Source organism: Boleophthalmus pectinirostris, unplaced genomic scaffold (assembly GCF_026225935.1).
Source record: "Boleophthalmus pectinirostris isolate CB_2022bp ecotype Guang Dong unplaced genomic scaffold, ASM2622593v1 HiC_scaffold_12, whole genome shotgun sequence".
NCBI lineage: Eukaryota > Metazoa > Chordata > Actinopteri > Gobiiformes > Gobiidae > Boleophthalmus > Boleophthalmus pectinirostris.
In genome coordinates this window covers 8,181,829-8,201,059 of record NW_026571018.1, presented here as the reverse complement: position 1 = coordinate 8,201,059, position 19,231 = coordinate 8,181,829, and the positions used below count along the sequence as shown (strand labels likewise).

General features: G+C 38.7%; 1 protein-coding gene and 1 long non-coding RNA gene across 2 annotated transcripts in view; one reads left to right on the top strand and one right to left on the bottom strand.

Moving 5' to 3' along the window:
• The window catches only part of LOC110156406 (kin of IRRE-like protein 3), a 319,679-nt gene that overhangs the window by 283,829 nt on the left and 16,619 nt on the right, over positions 1-19,231 (top strand). Inside the window, exon 13 of the mRNA XM_055148711.1 lies at positions 4,901-4,969. Within this exon, the coding sequence (XP_055004686.1) occupies positions 4,901-4,969 (69 nt within the window). The remainder of the gene's footprint in view (positions 1-4,900; positions 4,970-19,231) is intronic.
• LOC129407459 (uncharacterized) lies at positions 177-622 on the bottom strand. Its single transcript, XR_008631549.1, has 2 exons — positions 496-622; positions 177-426 (listed from the first exon to the last, which is right to left on the bottom strand). It is a non-coding gene; the product is annotated as an uncharacterized LOC129407459 (long non-coding RNA).

Here is a 19,231-nt window from a genome sequence, read left to right as displayed (position 1 = left end):
TTTCTTCTAAAGGTGCATTGTGTTACTTTTCTGGTGGAGGGTCCCTGTCACCTGCTTTTTATTCTATGGATAGGTCTATGCCAGAATGTTTCACAATGTTCTGATTAAATACCTCTGAATTAAAATATTGTCCTTTGAGTTTACATGGAAATAATAATTCTGAATTGAGGTTTACACACATTAAATCGCCTTTTTTTTATTCCTCTCAACGTCTGGAACTGGGGAAGGGTTCTGATTGGACAGGGACACGAACATATTTACGGCGACGGGAAGAAAACACACACTTCAGCTGCTACCGACTTTTCTGTCATCTCTGTTTGTCGTTACGCCATGGACACAAACACGATCCAAACTTTTCTCGCAGTCGTTTTGATGATAATTAAGCAGCACGTCGAGAATTCTGTCATCGCGCTTTACGTCTGTCGGCTGAGGAGGAGAAGGGAAGAGTGTCGGAGAAGGGAGGAAGAAGACAAACTGAGTCAACGGCTGATCTACCTCTGCCCACTCCCGCATCCCGCTCACAAATCCAAAGAGCAGTGGATGAAAGTCCGAAGCCAGGGCTGGTGGAGACAGATTGTCAGGATCATGTCAGAAGGGCCAACAAGCATGCACTGAGCGACTGGAATTATTTTTAAGAAGAATAAACATTTTCATTGTGACAAAGAGGGCCTTTGTCCCCATTTCTTTTCACTTTATTTCATTTACATCTATATCAACTAAACAGCTAAATGAGACTATCCCGGGTTTGTTTTATTTAGTCTTTGTTTAGTTTAATTGATCACATTCACACAGTTACTTTAAATTCATTTTATTTGGTTATATCCTTTTGTTTAAACTTACCACCTTACCTGTGACTCCACATGGTCTAGGAACAAAGAGGAGGCGTGTCTTTCGGCAGCCATATTTATAGGTTCAGGGGGAGGTGTTGGCCCAGACCATGTGGAGGGAAGCCTCAGAATTGGTTCTTTTTGTTTTATCAAATTGGTTTTCAGAATTTGGGTTTTAGTGTTTCTAGTTGAGTTGGAGCACTGTTTAGTTTAAAGGGGGATTTAGGCCTCGTACGATAAACAAAGGTAGCACACCAGGAAAACAAGGAAGGTGCAAGAATTTTACCTGCGACTTGGTGTAAACCCAGGGGGAGGGACTTCCTCTCTGGGCTGTATAAAAGGAGAGGCAGTGTAATCAATGGGGGGTTCACCATCAGTGCAGCCGGGTGCATGTGGGGTATTTTCTTTTGTTTCGTTACTTTTTGTTGCTTTTGCTTGAGTTAAGCACAGTTATTTTTGTAAATATGTAATTTAATTTTGCCCACTACTCGGTGAAGGATGTAATAAATAATTTTTGACCACTTGGGCCAGCTTCCCCACATTCATGATCAAGGAATAAATTAATTTGGCTTTAAAATCTGAATAAACCACCCACTTTAAATTAAGTTTAATTCCGAATAATCATTCTCATTACAAGTTAAGCGTTTACATGGTCTTTTTAAAGTGGAATACATTTTTATTCAGAAATAAATAACTTTTACTAGGAATTAAAGCTCTCATGTAAACGTGGCAAGTATGACATTAAACAGATCTACCTTACATTTATTCAGTTACAGTGGTTTTATAGCTCAAAAATAGGTAGAAAAGCAGGTATTCTGACTGTGAACAGGGTCGCCTCTCCACAGATTTGACCTGTAACTTGGTCCGGTTTGATTTCCATAAAAATAGAAAGGTTTGATACCATACTGTGAAACATTCCAGATAAAGAAATAACATCTTCATGAAGGAAAGTATTTGACCAGAAGAGTTACATAATGCATCTTTTAGTGCAGCGTTGGCCTTGGTTCCTTGGTAAGTCTGTTGTGGTCTTACTTTACCTTGGTTCAAGTGTGTACAGCAGGCTACAATACAAAATCAACAACTGTTTTTCAGTGTTTACTATAAATATACAGTATTTGTTTTTCTAGTTTGGTGAAGTTTATTGTTTTACTTACTAACGGCCGCCACACACTACAGGATTTTTGGGTCTTAAACAATTTTTTACATGCGACAAAAAGAGCACACCACAGACACGAGGACAATCTTATGAGACTTAAATCTCCCATCGCAAAGACTGTAGCGGGATCTGTCTGCAGACCACAGGATATAAAGTTGTGAGCGCGATCGTGTCTACTGTTTCCTGTCTACAGTAAAACCATTCGCTTTGAGACTCTTAAGTGTTCAAAAGATCAGAGCTCTGCACTTCTAGTTTAGATAAATGTCAAAACTGTGTTATTATTATTTGTGAAATGTGGTGCAATACTTCAGATACATGATTTTTAAAGCATAAAAGATTGGCTGCAGCTTCATCTCGATCCATGTACTGTGTGGATGTAAACAGACACACGTGAGGAACTACTCTTGCCTTTTTACTTTCAAATAAAGCCTCAAACTGGATTAATAGCTCGGTTTTGTGGACTGGATGTAATTTTTTGTGTTGGACAATTTGTATGGATAACGTAGATGAGATGCTACACTTTAAATTTATCACTTAACGAGAGGTGAGTAATAAAGTCTTCTCATTATTTTCGCCATTTCCCGACTTGGTATGCCTCTGTGTCCGTCTGATGCTCTGTTTTATTAGCTATTGCCTTAGCATTACTCATATTTGGTGGTTACGATCTGACAGTAACACCACACACACGAGGAGTGCAGCGGCTACAAATTCGCACACGAAAACACAAAGTCGGGTCACGCCTCCTCAAACTCAGGGAGAAGCAAATCGCAGCCAAAATCGTGCAAATTCTCCTGTGGTGTGGGACAACCTTTACTTACTTACTTACTTTACCTGGTTGGACAAGGTCAGCAAAGATGACTTACACAACCAGGCCAAAGTTTGGACACAACATCCCATTCAATGATTTTTTTTTTTTACTTTCTACATTTTAGACCTCAAATATATGAAGCAAGATACAATACATATGGAAAGAAAAAAAGTTTGCTATATATAATAATAATAATAACTAAATTATTTTGGACAAAGCATGTTTTTAATTTGCCTGGTACAGTGTCCTTGAGTGTTTTGAAAGGCATTTATAAATTAAATGTATTATTATGGGTGGCTGGCATTGAGATTTTGAATATAAAATATACATATTTAGTGTTAGAGTTATTTCACGTTTTTTTCTTTGCTACACAATGCCACACATCTAACTTAATATGTGTGATGTCTTTTGTATGTATATAATATGTAGAAATAGTGGAAATAGTAAAGCAAAAAAAAAAAACATTGAATAAGATGGTGTGTCCAAACGTTTTATTGACTGTGTGCATAAAGGTAAGTTCGTAACAGTTACCAAGCAACCATGATGTTAACAGGTCCAAAACGGGTCTAAATTGCACAGTACCATCCTTATTTTCTTTAATTTTGGACACTACCATAATTTTCGGACTACTGCGCTCACCTGAATATAAGCCGCAGTTGTCCACGTCTTCAAGAACGTTTTCAAGTCCGAGCCGTCTGCTTTAATCGCTTCTGAAAGCTTTTGTCATCAACGTCTCACCATCGACTCACTGATGCCCAGCAGCTCTGTTTCCTTCTTCCACAGCCGCATCAATCGCCTTTAACTTAAAAGCTGCATCATCTGCATTTCTTTGTGTGTTTTCCATGAGGACGGTGTGTGTATGAAGCGCAAAATAAGTGTTCAAAACACAGTCAAACGAGCATCTTCATCAGCGCATCAACCCCGTCTCTTGTCGCTCTACTGCTCATGTCTCCTGCAGAAAGAGCCACTGTCCTGTCTGTATCATGTCAGTGTCTTGTAGGATTTCAGCAGATTTCAGACTCTCCCAGGGCGGGGTTAGTTGTATCGATCAGGTATGAGTGGATGTCGGTAAAACGTATCCCCCTTACTCATGTTAATTTAGCATCTTAACTTATTTTATCACATGGCAATAAACTGTTTTAGTGCGCATGTTAATCACACACAGACAGCGGTGTTTTCTGCACTCAGACTGCTGGCATCAGCTCTGTTGCCAAACCATAGACCGTATAAATGAATGGACAATGTGCCAAACAAATAATCCGTCCATATATTGACCGCATCATTATATAAGCCGCAGGGTTCCAAGTGTGAGAAAAAAGTAACGGCTTATAGTCCAGAAATTACTGTAGTTTTAAACCAGCTGAAGTCTGTTTGGCTTGTAATGGGTTATAATAATGATCACACTTTTATTTTGTTAAATGAAGCCACAATTCATACACAAAGTAATTCAAAGACCTTAAAATCACAAAGCAAACAAATCAAAACATACATAATGATCAAAAAATTTATATTAAAAGAGAAAAGAGAAGAGTGCGGAATAAAAAAAATTTCAGGTGTCAAAGTAGAGACATTTCTTACATCTTCAGAAAATTGTCTTCTGCATTAGTAAGATGATTTCAAAAAACAAAACAAAAAACAATATGTATATAAGTTTTAAAAAAAGACTTACATTAAGAACATTTTACTTATTTTACTTATCATTTGAGTGGATTCAACTTGACAAGTAAAATTATCAACCACAAGTGTGTGTTTCTGATTCAAACAAAGTTAGATTTTATGTCTTATTTTAAATGCAAAGAGTTGTGTTTTTTTCTTATCGTAAATGTAACAAGATTCATTTTCATATTTTAAATCTTGTTCCATTGGTAGACCATTTTACTTGTCAAGTGAAATGTACAACTTTCTTAATTCAAATAATCTTATCAGTGCAGGGATTGATGAAATAATAGAGATTTTTTTTCCATTGCGTTGCCACTTGTGATGCAAAAATATGATAACTACTCACCACAGGTCCAAACCAAGTAATAATAAAGCAAGTTATTAGCACTTAAATTATTTCTGCGTCTCGCTTTGTGCTTTGTGTAACTAGAATGTCTCCTGCTGTTACAGAAGATGTCCACCTGGTGATGTCCTCGCTGCCCGTGTCCCTGTCGCGCCAACGAGACGGAAAAACGGAGAGTAAGTGTCGAGTTTGTTCAGATCTAAAAAAATCTTCAAAGGTGCACTATGTAACTTTGGTTTGGCTTAAGATATAAACACTTAAATCTGGCAGAAAATGACTTAAGAGTAGCGAAATTATCTTGCTGCATGGACAGATCATTTTACTTGACAAGTTCTCTTAAAATAATCTACCTCTAGGCTAGAATTAAGCCGTCTCAGAGCCAGTGAGTAGATAATAAATCTGAAAATAAGATGAATTACCTGATATAAATTTAAAAATCTTGGCCAGATCAGAGGAATTTGCAGGGCTATAAATGAATCCTCCACGGAGCCTCGACTAGAAAAGTTTCACAGTGCACCTTTAAGTACACATTTGTCAAGAAAGAGACCCAAAGTTTTTGTTTTCCTTCCAACTGCCAACCGAAAGTCATTTTCAATCTGAAGCGACTGGTTTGAGAAGCTAGAATTTATACTGCACTGAGCCACATTAGACTGTCTTCAGGGAGGAGTTATAACTGATACGGGCTCTGACCTTGTTTACTTGTCAGGTTAGTTTTTGAGTTGTTTTATCCTTTTGTTCCCTTTGTCACTCTTTGCTCCATTCTCTGCTCTTCTCGCTACACAAAATCCAATTTAAAGCAATATTTTAAAAGAACACAAAAGAAGTACAAACAAGGCAAACATGTTCAGTTTTGTTCACCACAAGCTCATTAAAACTCATCAGTAACCTTTGAAACTTAAAGGTGCATGGTGTAACATTTCGGTTGGGGGTCCATCACCTTCTTGTTTCTATGGATATGTCTTTGCTCTGTTTCAGACGTTCCACAGTATGACATTAAAGTTATGTTTACACTGAAACAAATCACCATATCACCGTATCGGAAACGATTTGCGTCCAGACATGATCCACACAGTAAAACCAGCAAAACCACCTGGAATGTTAGTCACATGATTAGGCTGGTGTCACGACATCACAATGTCACGTGGGCAGTAAAAACAAAGAAGTGGAGCACCGTGTCTGAAGTTGCAGCAGCCAATTTCGAGTAGAGGAAGATGGTAAACAGTATTTTCATGGATCTACGACGAGGTTCAGTTGTTATTGAATATTTCTCGTTTGTCTTTGATTTGTTTAAACTGTTTTCAATAATAGCGTCAGATGACGTTGTCACGAACCCAGTGAATCAGGAAGGCGCAAGTCACAGTGACGTGGTCTAATAAGGACGCAACTAGAGCTCTTAGTGTCAAATCAGACCCGTACTCAGATGAATTTGTGGGAGCTGGAGGCATCACATCATTCCGTCTCTGAAGCCGTTTTCCATCAGATTAGTGTGGACGAACACTGCATCCACAATACGTACTAGTGTGGATGGGCTAAACCAATGTTTCCCAAAGACTAGGATTGGTTGCAAGAGATTTTTTTGGATCGCCTTGTCACGATCTGCATGTAGGTCTGCAATATACAGTTCTGACACATGAGGGTCAGTGTTTCTATGGTTATGCCTTTCACTACTACATACATGTGTATGGTGATTTTCTGTGCTCACAAAAATGCAGACAAAGCGCAGAAACAGACTGAATGCTGCATCTGATCTACTGCTGTGTTCTCCTCCCACACCCCGGACTAGAATATGCTACAAAAATGCAGACATATCCACCTATCTCATTAGAAATGTTGAAATATTAAGACATGTTTTGTATCATTTCAAATTTTTTTGTAATTATTTTATTGACTATTTTGTTCCAGTTTTGCTGGTTCAACTGAATGTTGAAAAGAAAAAGAAACGGTCTACATTTAATGTCCAAATAGGCGACTTATGGATCCTATCATTGCTGATCAATTACTGTTTTTCATTGTTTAAAACTTGAGTAAAACTAATTGTTCAGAGAGACACGATCACTCAGTCAACAATAAAATATCCTCAATTATGGTCAAATCCACCTTTACTTTGTGATTTACGAATAATGTCTATTGACTTCGCAAAAATTTGTGACTTTTATTGCTCAAAAAATACCTAGAAAAACAGGCGTTCTGAGTATTGCCTCTCCACAGCTCTGACCTGTAGCTGTAACTTTGCCCGGTTTGGTCTCCATGAAGATAGAAAGGCTTAATGCCATACCTTGAAATATTAATCACGAATACCACCTACATACTGTATCATTTCAACGAGACAAGGACTTATTGCAACTGTATTTTCTCTATTTTTCAAATGAATAAAAAATTTCAAAAGTTGGTTAACGCACACCAGAGACTTTTCGATTCTGACTGCTGGATCTGAACAAGGAATGTGACAGAGCAGAGGCGGAACAGCTCCTAGAAGAAAAGCTGTATTCTAAGTCTGACCAGAGAAGCATGGCATCTTCTGGATACAGGCCAAACTGCAAGATATTCTCTCTGAAAGTTGGCAGAGACAAGGGAAATATGCAAACCTGCACCTGGTTATGTATTAGCTGCATGGGCTAAAATGGAAAGTGAAAAATATGCTTTATTCAGGGTTTTTATAATACACTCCGACACTTTGTTATTGGTATTTCATGTTTTATAAATTGATGTCTGAAAGTTAAAGTTGAACTACATAACTTTTTTTGATAGAGGGTAAGTCATTTGCTTGGCTCCATGGCGACGTTAATAAGCTTTTTCTATGCATCCACAGACATTGGACGCAGAATTCTCAATCTCTGCCCATTGTTATGTAATTTTTTGATTAATTTTAAGGTTCCCGCGGTCATGGAAATCCTGGAAAAATCATCCATCCATCCATTTTCTTCCGTTTATCCGGGGTCGGGTCGCGGGGCAACAGTCTGAGGAGGGCCTCCCAGACTTCCCTCTCCACATACACGTCCTCCAGCTCTTCCAGGGGGATCCCGAGACGTTCCCAGGCCAGCCGAGAGACATAGTCCCTCCAGCGTGTCCTAGGTCTTTCCCGGGGCCTCCTCCTGGTGGGACGTGCCCGGAACACCTCCCGAGGGAGGCGTCCAGGAGGCATCCGAAACAGATGTCCGAGCCACCTCAGCTGGCTCCTCTCTACGTGGAGGAGCAGCGGCTCTACTCCAAGCTCCTCCTGTGTGACTGAGCTCCTCACCCTATCTCTAAGGGAGCGCCCAACCATCCTGTGGAGCAAACTCATTTTGGCCGCTTGTATCCGCGATCTTGTCCTTTCGGTCATTACCCAGAGCTCATGAACATAGGTAAGGATAGGAACGTAGATTGACCAGTAAATCGAGAGCTTCTCCTTTCGGAAAAATCATGGAAATTGAAATAGTAATTTTCTAGGCCTGGAAAAGTCATGGAATTTTAGCATCTCTTTCACGCAAGTACAGCGTTCTGTTAATTTATCATTAGGTTATTATGATTATTTCCAAACATATGTGCTTTTTGTTTAAAAGAGATGACAATAAATGCACTGACAGTATTTTGAATGTTAAAAAACTATAATATCAAACCATAAGGTGAGTGGAAAGGGTTAACATTTCATATTTAGCCCTAAAAGTCTGATCAATTCTACACATGTAGGTGCCGTAAAGTCATGGAAACTTCACTTTTGGTCATGAAAAAGTCACGGGGAAGTGTTGAAATAACAGACCTGGAGTTGTGTTTTGTTTCATTCACACATGTTTGATTAATCCTTTGTGATTAATCTATCTATATCTAAAAGCTCAAAACGCTCTGTTCCACCTTGTGATGTCGTGAAATGGTAGTTTTGAAGTTAGTAGCTACTTTTAGTTCAGTAGAGATTGGAAATGCCACTGAAATTATTAAAAAGAGTTCAAAAACACAGTGGAGTACTTATTGTACAGTGGAAGAGGGTGTTTTCTGTTTGTGAGAGCCTAAATATGCGGGATTTGTGCGTTAAACATGTGTGAATGAAACAAAACACAACACGACTCCGCTCTTGATTATTCATTATTAGTGATTTTTGCAGACTAATGCTAATGGATCAGGAAACAAAAAAATGAACTGGCTGAGGTGTTTTAATCTAAAATGTTCCTGGACTTGCCAAAGAGTTGTTGAATCAAGTGGTTGATTCTATGTATTTATCTATCTCCATGGAGACAAGCAAGTTACAGGTTAGATTTGTGGAGAGGCAAGCCCACTCACAGTAAGAATGCAGGTTTTTCGGGGTATTTTTGAGCAATAAAACACCGGTAAATTGAACTAGAATAGTCTAGTGCACCGTTGACTTCTGAACCGTAAATTTAAAGGTGTAACTTTTCCCGCGGAGGGTCCGTCAAACACTTTTCTCCATGGAGACGTTATTGCTTTGTCTGGAAGGTTTCACAGTATGGTGTTAAACCTTTCTATCTTCATGGAAACCAAACCAGACCGAGTTACAGGTCAGATCTGTGAAGAGGCGCCCACACTCACAGCAGAATACCTGTTTTTCTAGGTATTTTTGAGCTATAAAACCACTTGTAATTTAATAAATGTACAGTAGAGCTGTTTAAAGTCATATTGTGGAACATTCCAGGCAGAGCAGTGACATGGCCATAGAATAGGGTGACCAGAATCTCTAAATTTTGGTGGTTGGTACTAATAAAATTGTGAAACGAGTGCGTAATTAAGGAAAATTGTTACACACAGACCATTCCTCTGTGGTGGTTTCCCAACTGGTTCACCTATATTCAGCCTCACATTTTACTATAGGTAGTTTTATGTATTTTAGCATGTTAGTGCATGTGTGTCTGGGTTGTTTGGTTGTGTGGAGTCGGGGAACTATGGGGTTGGGTTGGTGGGTGGAAGGAAATGTGGAGTTGTTTTTAATCACTGTAAAGCACTTTTTTTTTTTACATTTTTGTATGAAAAGCGCTTTATTATTAAGTCTGATTGATTGATTGATTCAGGACTAACATGTGAGTCAGTATAGTCACATTTTCTTTGTGTTTTGGTCGTTTTTAAGCAGATTTTTACCTAAACAAATTCCAATTTATGACTCTCTTTACTGTTGGCAGGGATCAGATTGGTTAAAAATAGGGACACACTGGACATTTCTTGGATAAAACTTGGACAAATCAATGGTTTTGGATAAATCTGATGGGACACAGGGCTCACTCTACTATAGCACCTTTAAATTATAAAACCTGAAATGACAATGCCAGTGTGTCCAAATGTATTATAAAAAGCCAGAACAAACCAGATGTAGTTGAAATTACCATTAAACACTAATGCACCCTTGACTGGTCACTGCTGAATAAAGTGTGGGCAGTGGACCATATGCTATTGTTGCCATTACCGTTGCACTCAATAGCCACTTTGCGGTAATAACTCAAGGCAGAGAAATGCTTTGTAAACATGTAAAAAAAATAAAAATTACTATTTTTCACATTGTTAATAATAAAGCGTTTTCCATCCACGAGCTTAAAACCAGCAGTGACCCAAAGAGCGAATCGAACCCATCACATCTACTTAGCATTTTCATAGATTTTACGCTCGCATGTTCAAAGAAAGTGAATGACACGCGTAGATGTTGCTCTGTGGCGAAGGCACCTGCCGATAGCGTGGCATTGATCCATGTGTTGGCAGGTGCGAGCCTGTCATTGATGTTGGCGGGCGGTCGATGAGACATGCGGCCATTTTGCACATGAACGGAGAAGTAATGGACAGGTGAAAGAGTGTCCCTCCAGCTATGACATGGGCATCATTAGAAGGAGACGATCGATGTGTCCTGCTAATTAGTGCTGTCCAGAGGTGGTATTAATTAGTTATATTTCCTCTTCTACTGAGTACTGCTGAAATAAATCTTACCACAAAATTATAAGGGTGAGGAAGGTAATGGTCACATTTTTATACAGCGCTTTTCCACCTTCAAGGCACTCAAACCTCTTTACAACAATGAACCACTCGCTCATTCATACATCAGAGCACGCGGACACTGGGGGCGAGGTGGGTTAAGTGTCTTGCCCAAGGATACAATGACAGTATTCATCTGTGGGAGCTGGAATCACACCGCCAACCTTCAGATCAGTGGACAAACGCTCTACAAACTAAGCCAGTGTTTCCCAAACTTTTTTTCTGACGATCCATATTTTAAAAGTCACAAACCTTCACGACCCAAGTTAATAGACATTTGTAAATCACAATATAAAGGTGGATTGGAGCATTATTGAACATTAATGAGGATATTTTATTGTTGACTGTGTGATTGTGTCTCTCTGAACAATTAGTATTACTCAAGTTTTAAACAATGAAAAACAGTAATTGAATCAGCAATAAAAGGATCCGTAAGTCGCCTGTTTGGACATTAATTGTAGCCCATTTCTTTTTCTTTTCAACATTCAATTGAACCAGCAATATTAGAACAATATAGTCAATAAAATATTTACAAAAAGATTAGAAATTATACAAAACATGTCTTAACATTTCAACCTGTGTCAGAACTGTATATTGCTGATCTACATGCAGATCGTGACAAGCCAAGCTGGTGCCACCTAGTGCCTCCGCTCAATTTAATTTCTCTCCAGCGACTAGGTCAGGAATCAGAATACACTAGACGGTTCGTAAAAACCCCGGAAGTGTGAGTTTGAACACCAGCCAATCAGCGAAGAGCTATACATTCTGTGTTGGCAATGATTCCTGAGATCAAGGATTTAATGCCGGAACAAAGAGAATGTTTGGTGAATTTTATCAAGGGGAAAGACGTTATTGCCCTTCTTCCTACGGGATTTGGGAAAAGTGTAATATACCAGTTAACCCCATTAGCGGTGCATTACATATGTCATAAAAAAAAAGTACCTGCCTACCGTCGAGCGAACATATTCCACTGCAAGGTTTCTACGAAGTGAAACCAGCTGATGAATCAGGCTAGATCGTGACAAGACGACCCCCAAAAAAATCTCTTGCAACCCAGTCTTTGGGAAACAATGAACTAAGCTACTGCCACCCAATAACAACAAACACTGACATTGTTATCCAAAGGTCTCCAATCTTTTTCCTCCTGTGTGCTACTTTTTGTAAAACGAAAATGCCAGAGAGCAACTCATTTTAGCGATCGCCAGAAATTTGGTAAACATAAGAGCCGTTGTAAGCCGAAGATGAGGCACAGTTTGATACCTATAAAACATAAACCATTATCCAGTTATCAGTGCACAAAATTAAGCATCAAAATTATACATTTACAGATGGAAATAGGGTTTAATCAGTCAATTTTGAGTTATTCAGCGCAATATGTATAATTCAGTGATCCCTTGGTGAGCTACTTGGAAGAAGGTGGAGAGCTACTTGTAACTCATTGTTGAGTTAATAGCACAGAACTGTAGTACACTGTAAACCCGAATAAGTTACCAGAACTCCAAAAAATGTAGGCAATTGAGGCCTTGAGTATTTTAAGTTGATGAATGTAAAAGTCACAATCTTCCAGAACTTAAAAGGTTGAATGGCTTGATACTTGTACCTTTTGATGACCCTTTAATCAGAAAAATTGGTTAAAATGACTCAAAAAGAAGAACATGTTACAGCAACTTGACATAATTAAGTTAGAGGGACTATTTTTTATTTCTCTCCATTCTTTGAGTAAACACAACTTACTCTATTTAATTACATTGAACTTTTGGGTTTACAGTGTAGTTAACCATCTCCCTTTCCACAGCTCAGAACACTTGGTTACACCTCATGACATCATTAGGTGGTAAACTAAATGTTAAAAAGCTCAAAATGCTCTGTTCTGCCTTTTGGTGTCACTAAGGGGTAGAATTTAAGTTAACAGCTACCTTTTACTTTTACCTTTTGTTCATTAGGGATGGGCAATTCCAGGGTTCAGATTATCCAAATGATTCCAGTGATGGTGTATGGAGTTTAAAAACACAGTGGAGCCCTTCCTGTATTACTGCGTGAGATCACAAGGTGGAGTTGTTTCTGTTTGAGAGGAGAACTGGGCCTAAATGTGCAGGGTTTGTGAGTTAAACAAACAACTCCAGGTCTGTTTTTGATGACGTAACAACATTAAAACACATCTAAAAGCTCATTAGAGTCAATTTTGCGTAATATAAAACCTTTAAACCGCAAGATTAATATGACAGGATTGTGGACCTAACCCCTAACTAGTAATTACAGCATTCAAAAACTGTGAATCTTCCAGTTTCGAGTTTTATAGCCGCCCTCGCTCCATCTGAAATAATGACATCATCGTTAGCGCTACCTTTTCGCCGTCCCTCTGCAGCCTGACCTCATCTCACTTCGCCCTGAACTCCCCCGGGTCGCCTCTGCCTCTGATCCAGATCAATAGCAGCAATCTCATATTAACATGGAGCTGTGTGTGGGCCTTCAGAGAGCGTGCATACAGTATAAAACACAGCCCGTCACCATAATTAGTTTACTTACTCTGCTCTCCTGTTCAGCGACAAAACTGTGGAAAACGATCCCTGACGCTGTAAGTCACCCTAGGTTTGCAAAACTTTCAAGTGCACTGTAAAATCTAACACTAGATTTCACTTGTAATGAAGATTATTTGTTTCATCACATTTTGAATTTTAAATGCAATTGAATCTCTCACTTTTATACGAGGGAGTATAAGGGTCAGATAAAAAAATAAAATAAAATGATGCTGGCGCTACTAGAATAAAGTCATAACATTTTGACATCAAAGTCGTAATATTATGAGAATAAAGTCAAAGCCAGAAAAAGTCATAATTTTACGAGAATAAAGTCGTAGTTAAAATAAAATTGTAATATTATGAGAATAAAGTTATAATATTACGAGAATGAAGTCGTAATAAAATCAAAGTCAAAGTGAAAAATGCGGCAGAAGAAGAACCTTGTTTTTCAATATAAAATCAAAAATAAGAAAACGAACAACAATTTTCTTCATTACTTGCGCCTCCAGACTGAACCAGGACTGAACCAGGACTAAACCAGGACTAAACCAGGACTAAACGAGGTCCGGGACCAGACCGGGACTGAGACTGGGACTTAGACCGGGACCAGACAAGGACTGAGTCCGGGACCAAGACTGAGACCGGGATCAGACCAGAACTGAGACCAGGATTGAGACCGGGAACAGGACCAGGATTGAGACTGGGACTGAGACCGGGACCAGACCAGGACTGAAAATGGTTTAGTCCTGGTTTAGTCTTGATTCAGTCCTGGTTCAGTCCTGGTTTAGTCCGTATGCGGTGCAATAGTCCCGCATCGCATTTTAAAGTCACGGAAACGCCATTTCCCATTTCTGTGACTTAAACCAGGACTAAACTAGGACTAAACCGTTTTCAGTCCTGGTCTGGCCCAGGCCTCAGTCCTGGTCTGGTCCCGGTCTCAATCCTGGTCTTTCTGGTTTGGTTCCGGACCTGATTTAGTCCTGATTCAGTCCTTGTTCAGTCGAATGAACGAATGATACACGGATTCTTTCCTTTACAAAATGCTCCATATTCTCCATTCTCCACTCATTCAGACTTTCCGAGCAGCCGATATTCTCGTAATATTACGACTTTATTTTGACTACGACTTTATTCTCATAAAATTACAACTTTTTCTGGTTTCGACTTTATTCTCATAATATTACGACTTTAATGTCGAAATGTTACAACTTTATTCTCGTAGCGCTAGCATATATATATATATATATATATATATATATATATATATATATATATATTTATCTGACCCTTATACTCCATCGTACTTTTAACTCTGAAAAAACATGTTTAAATTTATTTTATTCTGAATTTTAGCTGCTGAACTTTTAAGTGTACATTTTCAGTGTTTAAAATCAAATATAAAAATTACACCTTTTACATATTCAACACAAATATTTTCAAGCCCTTAAATTCAACAGTCCAAATTCAGAGTGTAAAATTTACAGTGAAGAAAATTCGCAGGAAAGATTCAAGATGCCAAGGCAGAAGTTACTGATCCAAAGTGATCCAATCGAACTTAGTAACAAACAGGAAATTGGATTGTTTAAAATGAGACTCATCCAAACCTCATGTCTTTTATTTCTATTATTTTTTATTTATATTTTATTTATTCTTAAGAGTAAAACCCGCCCACACATGAGAACGGCGAATAGGAAACAGCCTCTGTCTTCCTCACTCACATGATCAATTGCTTTTGCCTTGGCATCTTGGATCTTTGTTGTGAAATTTTTCATTGTGAATTTTGACTGTCTGAGGAATGGAAAATATTTGTGCTGAATATCTAAAAGGTGAAATTTGTATTCTGAAGTTGCAAAATATTGAAAAAGCCTACTTAAAATTTCAGCAACTAAAATAAGAAGAATTAAAAAGAGGTAAAAATATTCAAAGTGAGAAATCCAGTGGTATTTAAAATTCTAAATCTGATGGAACAAATGATCTTCCATACACTTACATTCAAATTTGTGGATCTTAATGATTGTGGTAAAGTAACAGTCACTTTCAGAGAGAAAAAGCATATTACTTGTTATTAATATGTAATTAGACTAAGGTCAACTTGAATGAGACGAGTAACTTCAACAGTGACGTATTATTGCCAAGAGTCCAGCTCCATTTCCCAGTCTGTCCCAGTCCTCGTTTTGCTTCCTCCCTGTTTTTCCTACAGGTCATTCCCTGATTATTCCAAGTCCGTCTCTATCTCCTCACTCTGTTCATTCAGTCATGGGGCTTCTTTTGTTTCTTCCAGCATTTTTTGAGCCCTAAGTGCAGGGCCTTGGTTGAGTTTACATGGAATGACCGAGCTTTATTATTTTATTGTTATGATGTGTTTTGAGTTTAAGCTGAACAAAAGTTTTGCTACGTTTTTTTTCCCAAAGACTAAACATTTAAATCCTCATGTACCTGATGCAGATCTAAATGGCATTATTGTCGAATAGAACCTGTTTTTACTCTAACTTCTGTATGTAAATAACATTTACTTGCTTAGTTCAAGACAGTCGCTTTCCATGGTTTGCCAAGTAAAATGAACTTACTATTAAAGTAAAGGTTATTGCATATTTCAGATTTGAGGAACTGACTAATTAGTTGGCTCAGCTTCACAACATGACTTCTCTGAATGAAAACTAAAGTACACTTTACCTGCTGTGCCTAAATCGATGAAAGAGGAATTTACTGTACACAACACTGAGGAAGGTACCTGTAAGCTCAGCTTTAGATTCACAGTCCACTTTAATCAGATTTTCAAGGTAATCCGTTTCCTAGATTTTTTTCATGAAAGGTCTACTCTATTGTATTTTACAGTGTACCTACAGTATAGTGCTGCAACTATTATTCAGCTAATTGTGACTATAAAATATAATAATTAGACTTAGACTTAGACAAACTTTATTAATCCACAAGGGAAGCTATTTGGACACAGTAGCTCACACATCAGAGCATATTATAACAACAAAGAGCAACAATATAAATGGTGATAATACATCCAAAATAAGTAGCAAAAATAGCAATAGGCTGGTGTGAAATGAGGTATAATTATACAAATGTGTATGTACGAAATATAGAAATATAGTAATCATAGTTATATTTTTATATTTTTTAAACACAAGCCTAAAAAACTTTTATAACAAATAACATGGCACTGAAGCCCTCAGTCACCATATTTCAACCTGTGATTCTTAATGCACAGTGGAAATAATCATTTGACTAGTCGACTATCCATCCATCCATTTTCTTCTGCTTCTCCGGGTCGCGGGGGCAGCAGTCTAAGCAGGGACCCTCAGTCTACCAGACACTGGACACTTCCTCCAGCTCCTCGCAAGGGACCCTGAAGCATTCCCAGGCCAGCCGAGAGACATAGTCCCTCCAGCGTGTCCTGGGTCTTCCTCGGGGTCTTCCATGCCCGCAACACCTTCCGAGGAAGGCGCTCAGGAGGCATCCAGAACAGATGTCCGAGCCACCTCAACTGGTTCCTCTCGACATGAAGGAGCAGCGGCTCTACTCCAAGCTCCTCCCATGTGACTGAGCTCCTCACCGTATCTCTAACAGAACACCCAGCCACCCTGCGGAGAAAACTCAATTCGACTAGTCAAATCATATTTAGTTGCAGCCCAACAAGTCCGATCAGAGAATATATGCTCCAGAAGGAAACGAGGACTAAAACAGTACTAAAACAGATCCGCACAATAAGACCAATCAATAAGACCAATAGCCCTGTCTGAGCTAGACCTAAATCGGTTTTACAATAGGAGTATAGTTCAGTTTCCTGACATAAACTGGCTGTGCAGATGCCCTGTATGGCTTTAAAGGTCCTATATTACACAAAATGGACTCTTGTGAGCTTTTGGCCATGTTATAATGCTGTTGCCTCATCAAAAACAGTCACATATATTTGAGTAATCCTTTATAATTAGTCAGTCTACATCTCCAAAGCTCAAACTGCTCTTTTACACTAAAGCGGTAGTTTTCAAGTTAACAGCTACTTTTTACCTTTTGTTCAGTAGAGACGGGCAAATCCAGGCTTGAAATCAACTAAATGATTCAAGTGAAGATGTATGGATTTTTCAAAACACAGTGGAGCACTTCCTGTTTTACCACATGACATCACAAGGTGGAAGAAAGTGTTTTCAATTTGAGAGAAGAACTATTTTATATCTAGGAGGAAAACTGCATATCCCCCGTGGCGCTCAAACCAAAATTTAAGAACTACGAAAACTCTCCTTTGACATTTTAAAAGTAAAAATCTGTAGCGACGGACTTGCAAATCAAACAGGAGTCCCTTGTTACAGAGTTGGAGCAGTTAAAGCCGTGTGAGGGAATATTTTTGAAGAACAATGGGAAAAGTGAGATGAAAAGACTTTTCGGTAGATGGAACACAAAATCTCCAGGCGGGACTTTTATGTTGGAGCTTGTTACGATTTTTAACTCTAAGATGTGGGGACAAAAGCTGCTGGATCAGAGCTTTTAAGATCACTGCTTCAGGATTTTGAATATGGTACGATGTGATGCCCAAAAGAGTCTCCCACCAGCCTCTTTAAACTTTTTGGTCTTGTTAAATATACAAAATGTGAGAGTAATTACCAAATGTGTAGCCACTGAGTCAGAAAGAAGTTAATGCTTTGTTTTTCTTTGGTAATTGCAAACCAGAAATATTTTTGGTCCTTTATTATTCTCATCGCATTATAATGTTTCCTCTTCAAAAATATCCATGCTAATGAAGTGTTACACATCCTTTATTTCAGTACAACCTGTTATTTCACAGTCTGCATGCTGTAGTTGTGTCATATGACTGTGATAAAAGTTCTAGGACCAGAAATACAAATGAAACGGAAAATAAAATTCACACTCTTTCATACAAAACACACAGCAAACATGTGTAAACAGCTTTTTGGGCATACTTTTTTTTTTTTATTTAGAGCCTTAGCTACAAAAGTGCAAAAATATCAAGTCTGTAAGTAAACTGAAAATATCCTTATTGCCTCAAAACAAACAAAAAACAAATAAAAAATGCAATGGCCCCATGACTTCCTGGTCCTAGTCATGGAAACAGCTCGTGTCAGAGCACAGAGCCACATCACTTCCTGCATTTCCATGGTGTTTATTACATTTGGATTTGTACATTTTGTCAGAAATAAACCTTTCAAATAAAAATAGCAAGGGATGAGCAATTACACAGATTAAGATGCATCATTGCCGTTTATTTGAGAAATAACTGCACTTAGAGAATCTTTTTAAATTGTTACGAACACAGACGCTCAGAGCAGTCAACCATTTTGACTCACTACACTCTTTGGCAAAGTTTGGGCTGATCAAAATGGATGGAGTGCATGGGATTGGCGAAAAACAAAGATCCTGTTGGACACTCATGGTAAATGGTCACATTTTTCTATAGCTCTTTTCCACCTTCAAGGCACTCAAAGCACTTTACAACAAGGAACCACTCACACATTCACACACCAGTGTAAGCAGACACTAGGGAGCAAGGTGTGTTAAGTGTCTTGCCCAAGGAAACAACGCCAGCATTTCATCTGTGGGAGCTGGAATCACACCAGTCAACCTGTGGGTCAGTGGATCTGACCGCTCAACCCGTGATGTTTTTTGTTTTGTTTTTTGGCAAGAGCGGGGTTCGAACCGCCAACCTTCAGATCAGAGGGCGAATGTTTTACCTACTGCCGCCCAATAATTTTCCTTACGTCGTCACGCAGCGTGTGACGGAGGAAATCTGGATGAGGTCCGAGACGCATTGTGGGGCCAGTCCATTCAAAGCTTTAAAAACAAACAATAAAATCTTAAAATCAACTCTAAAAGCCAGTAGCCATCGCAAAATAACAAAAACAAAAACACCTCCACGACATCAGCACATAGTCAAAATACAGTACAAACATTTCACAGGACGAGCAACTGGGTAGGGGAGTGGATTTAACCCAGCGTAGGCAGGCAGCCATC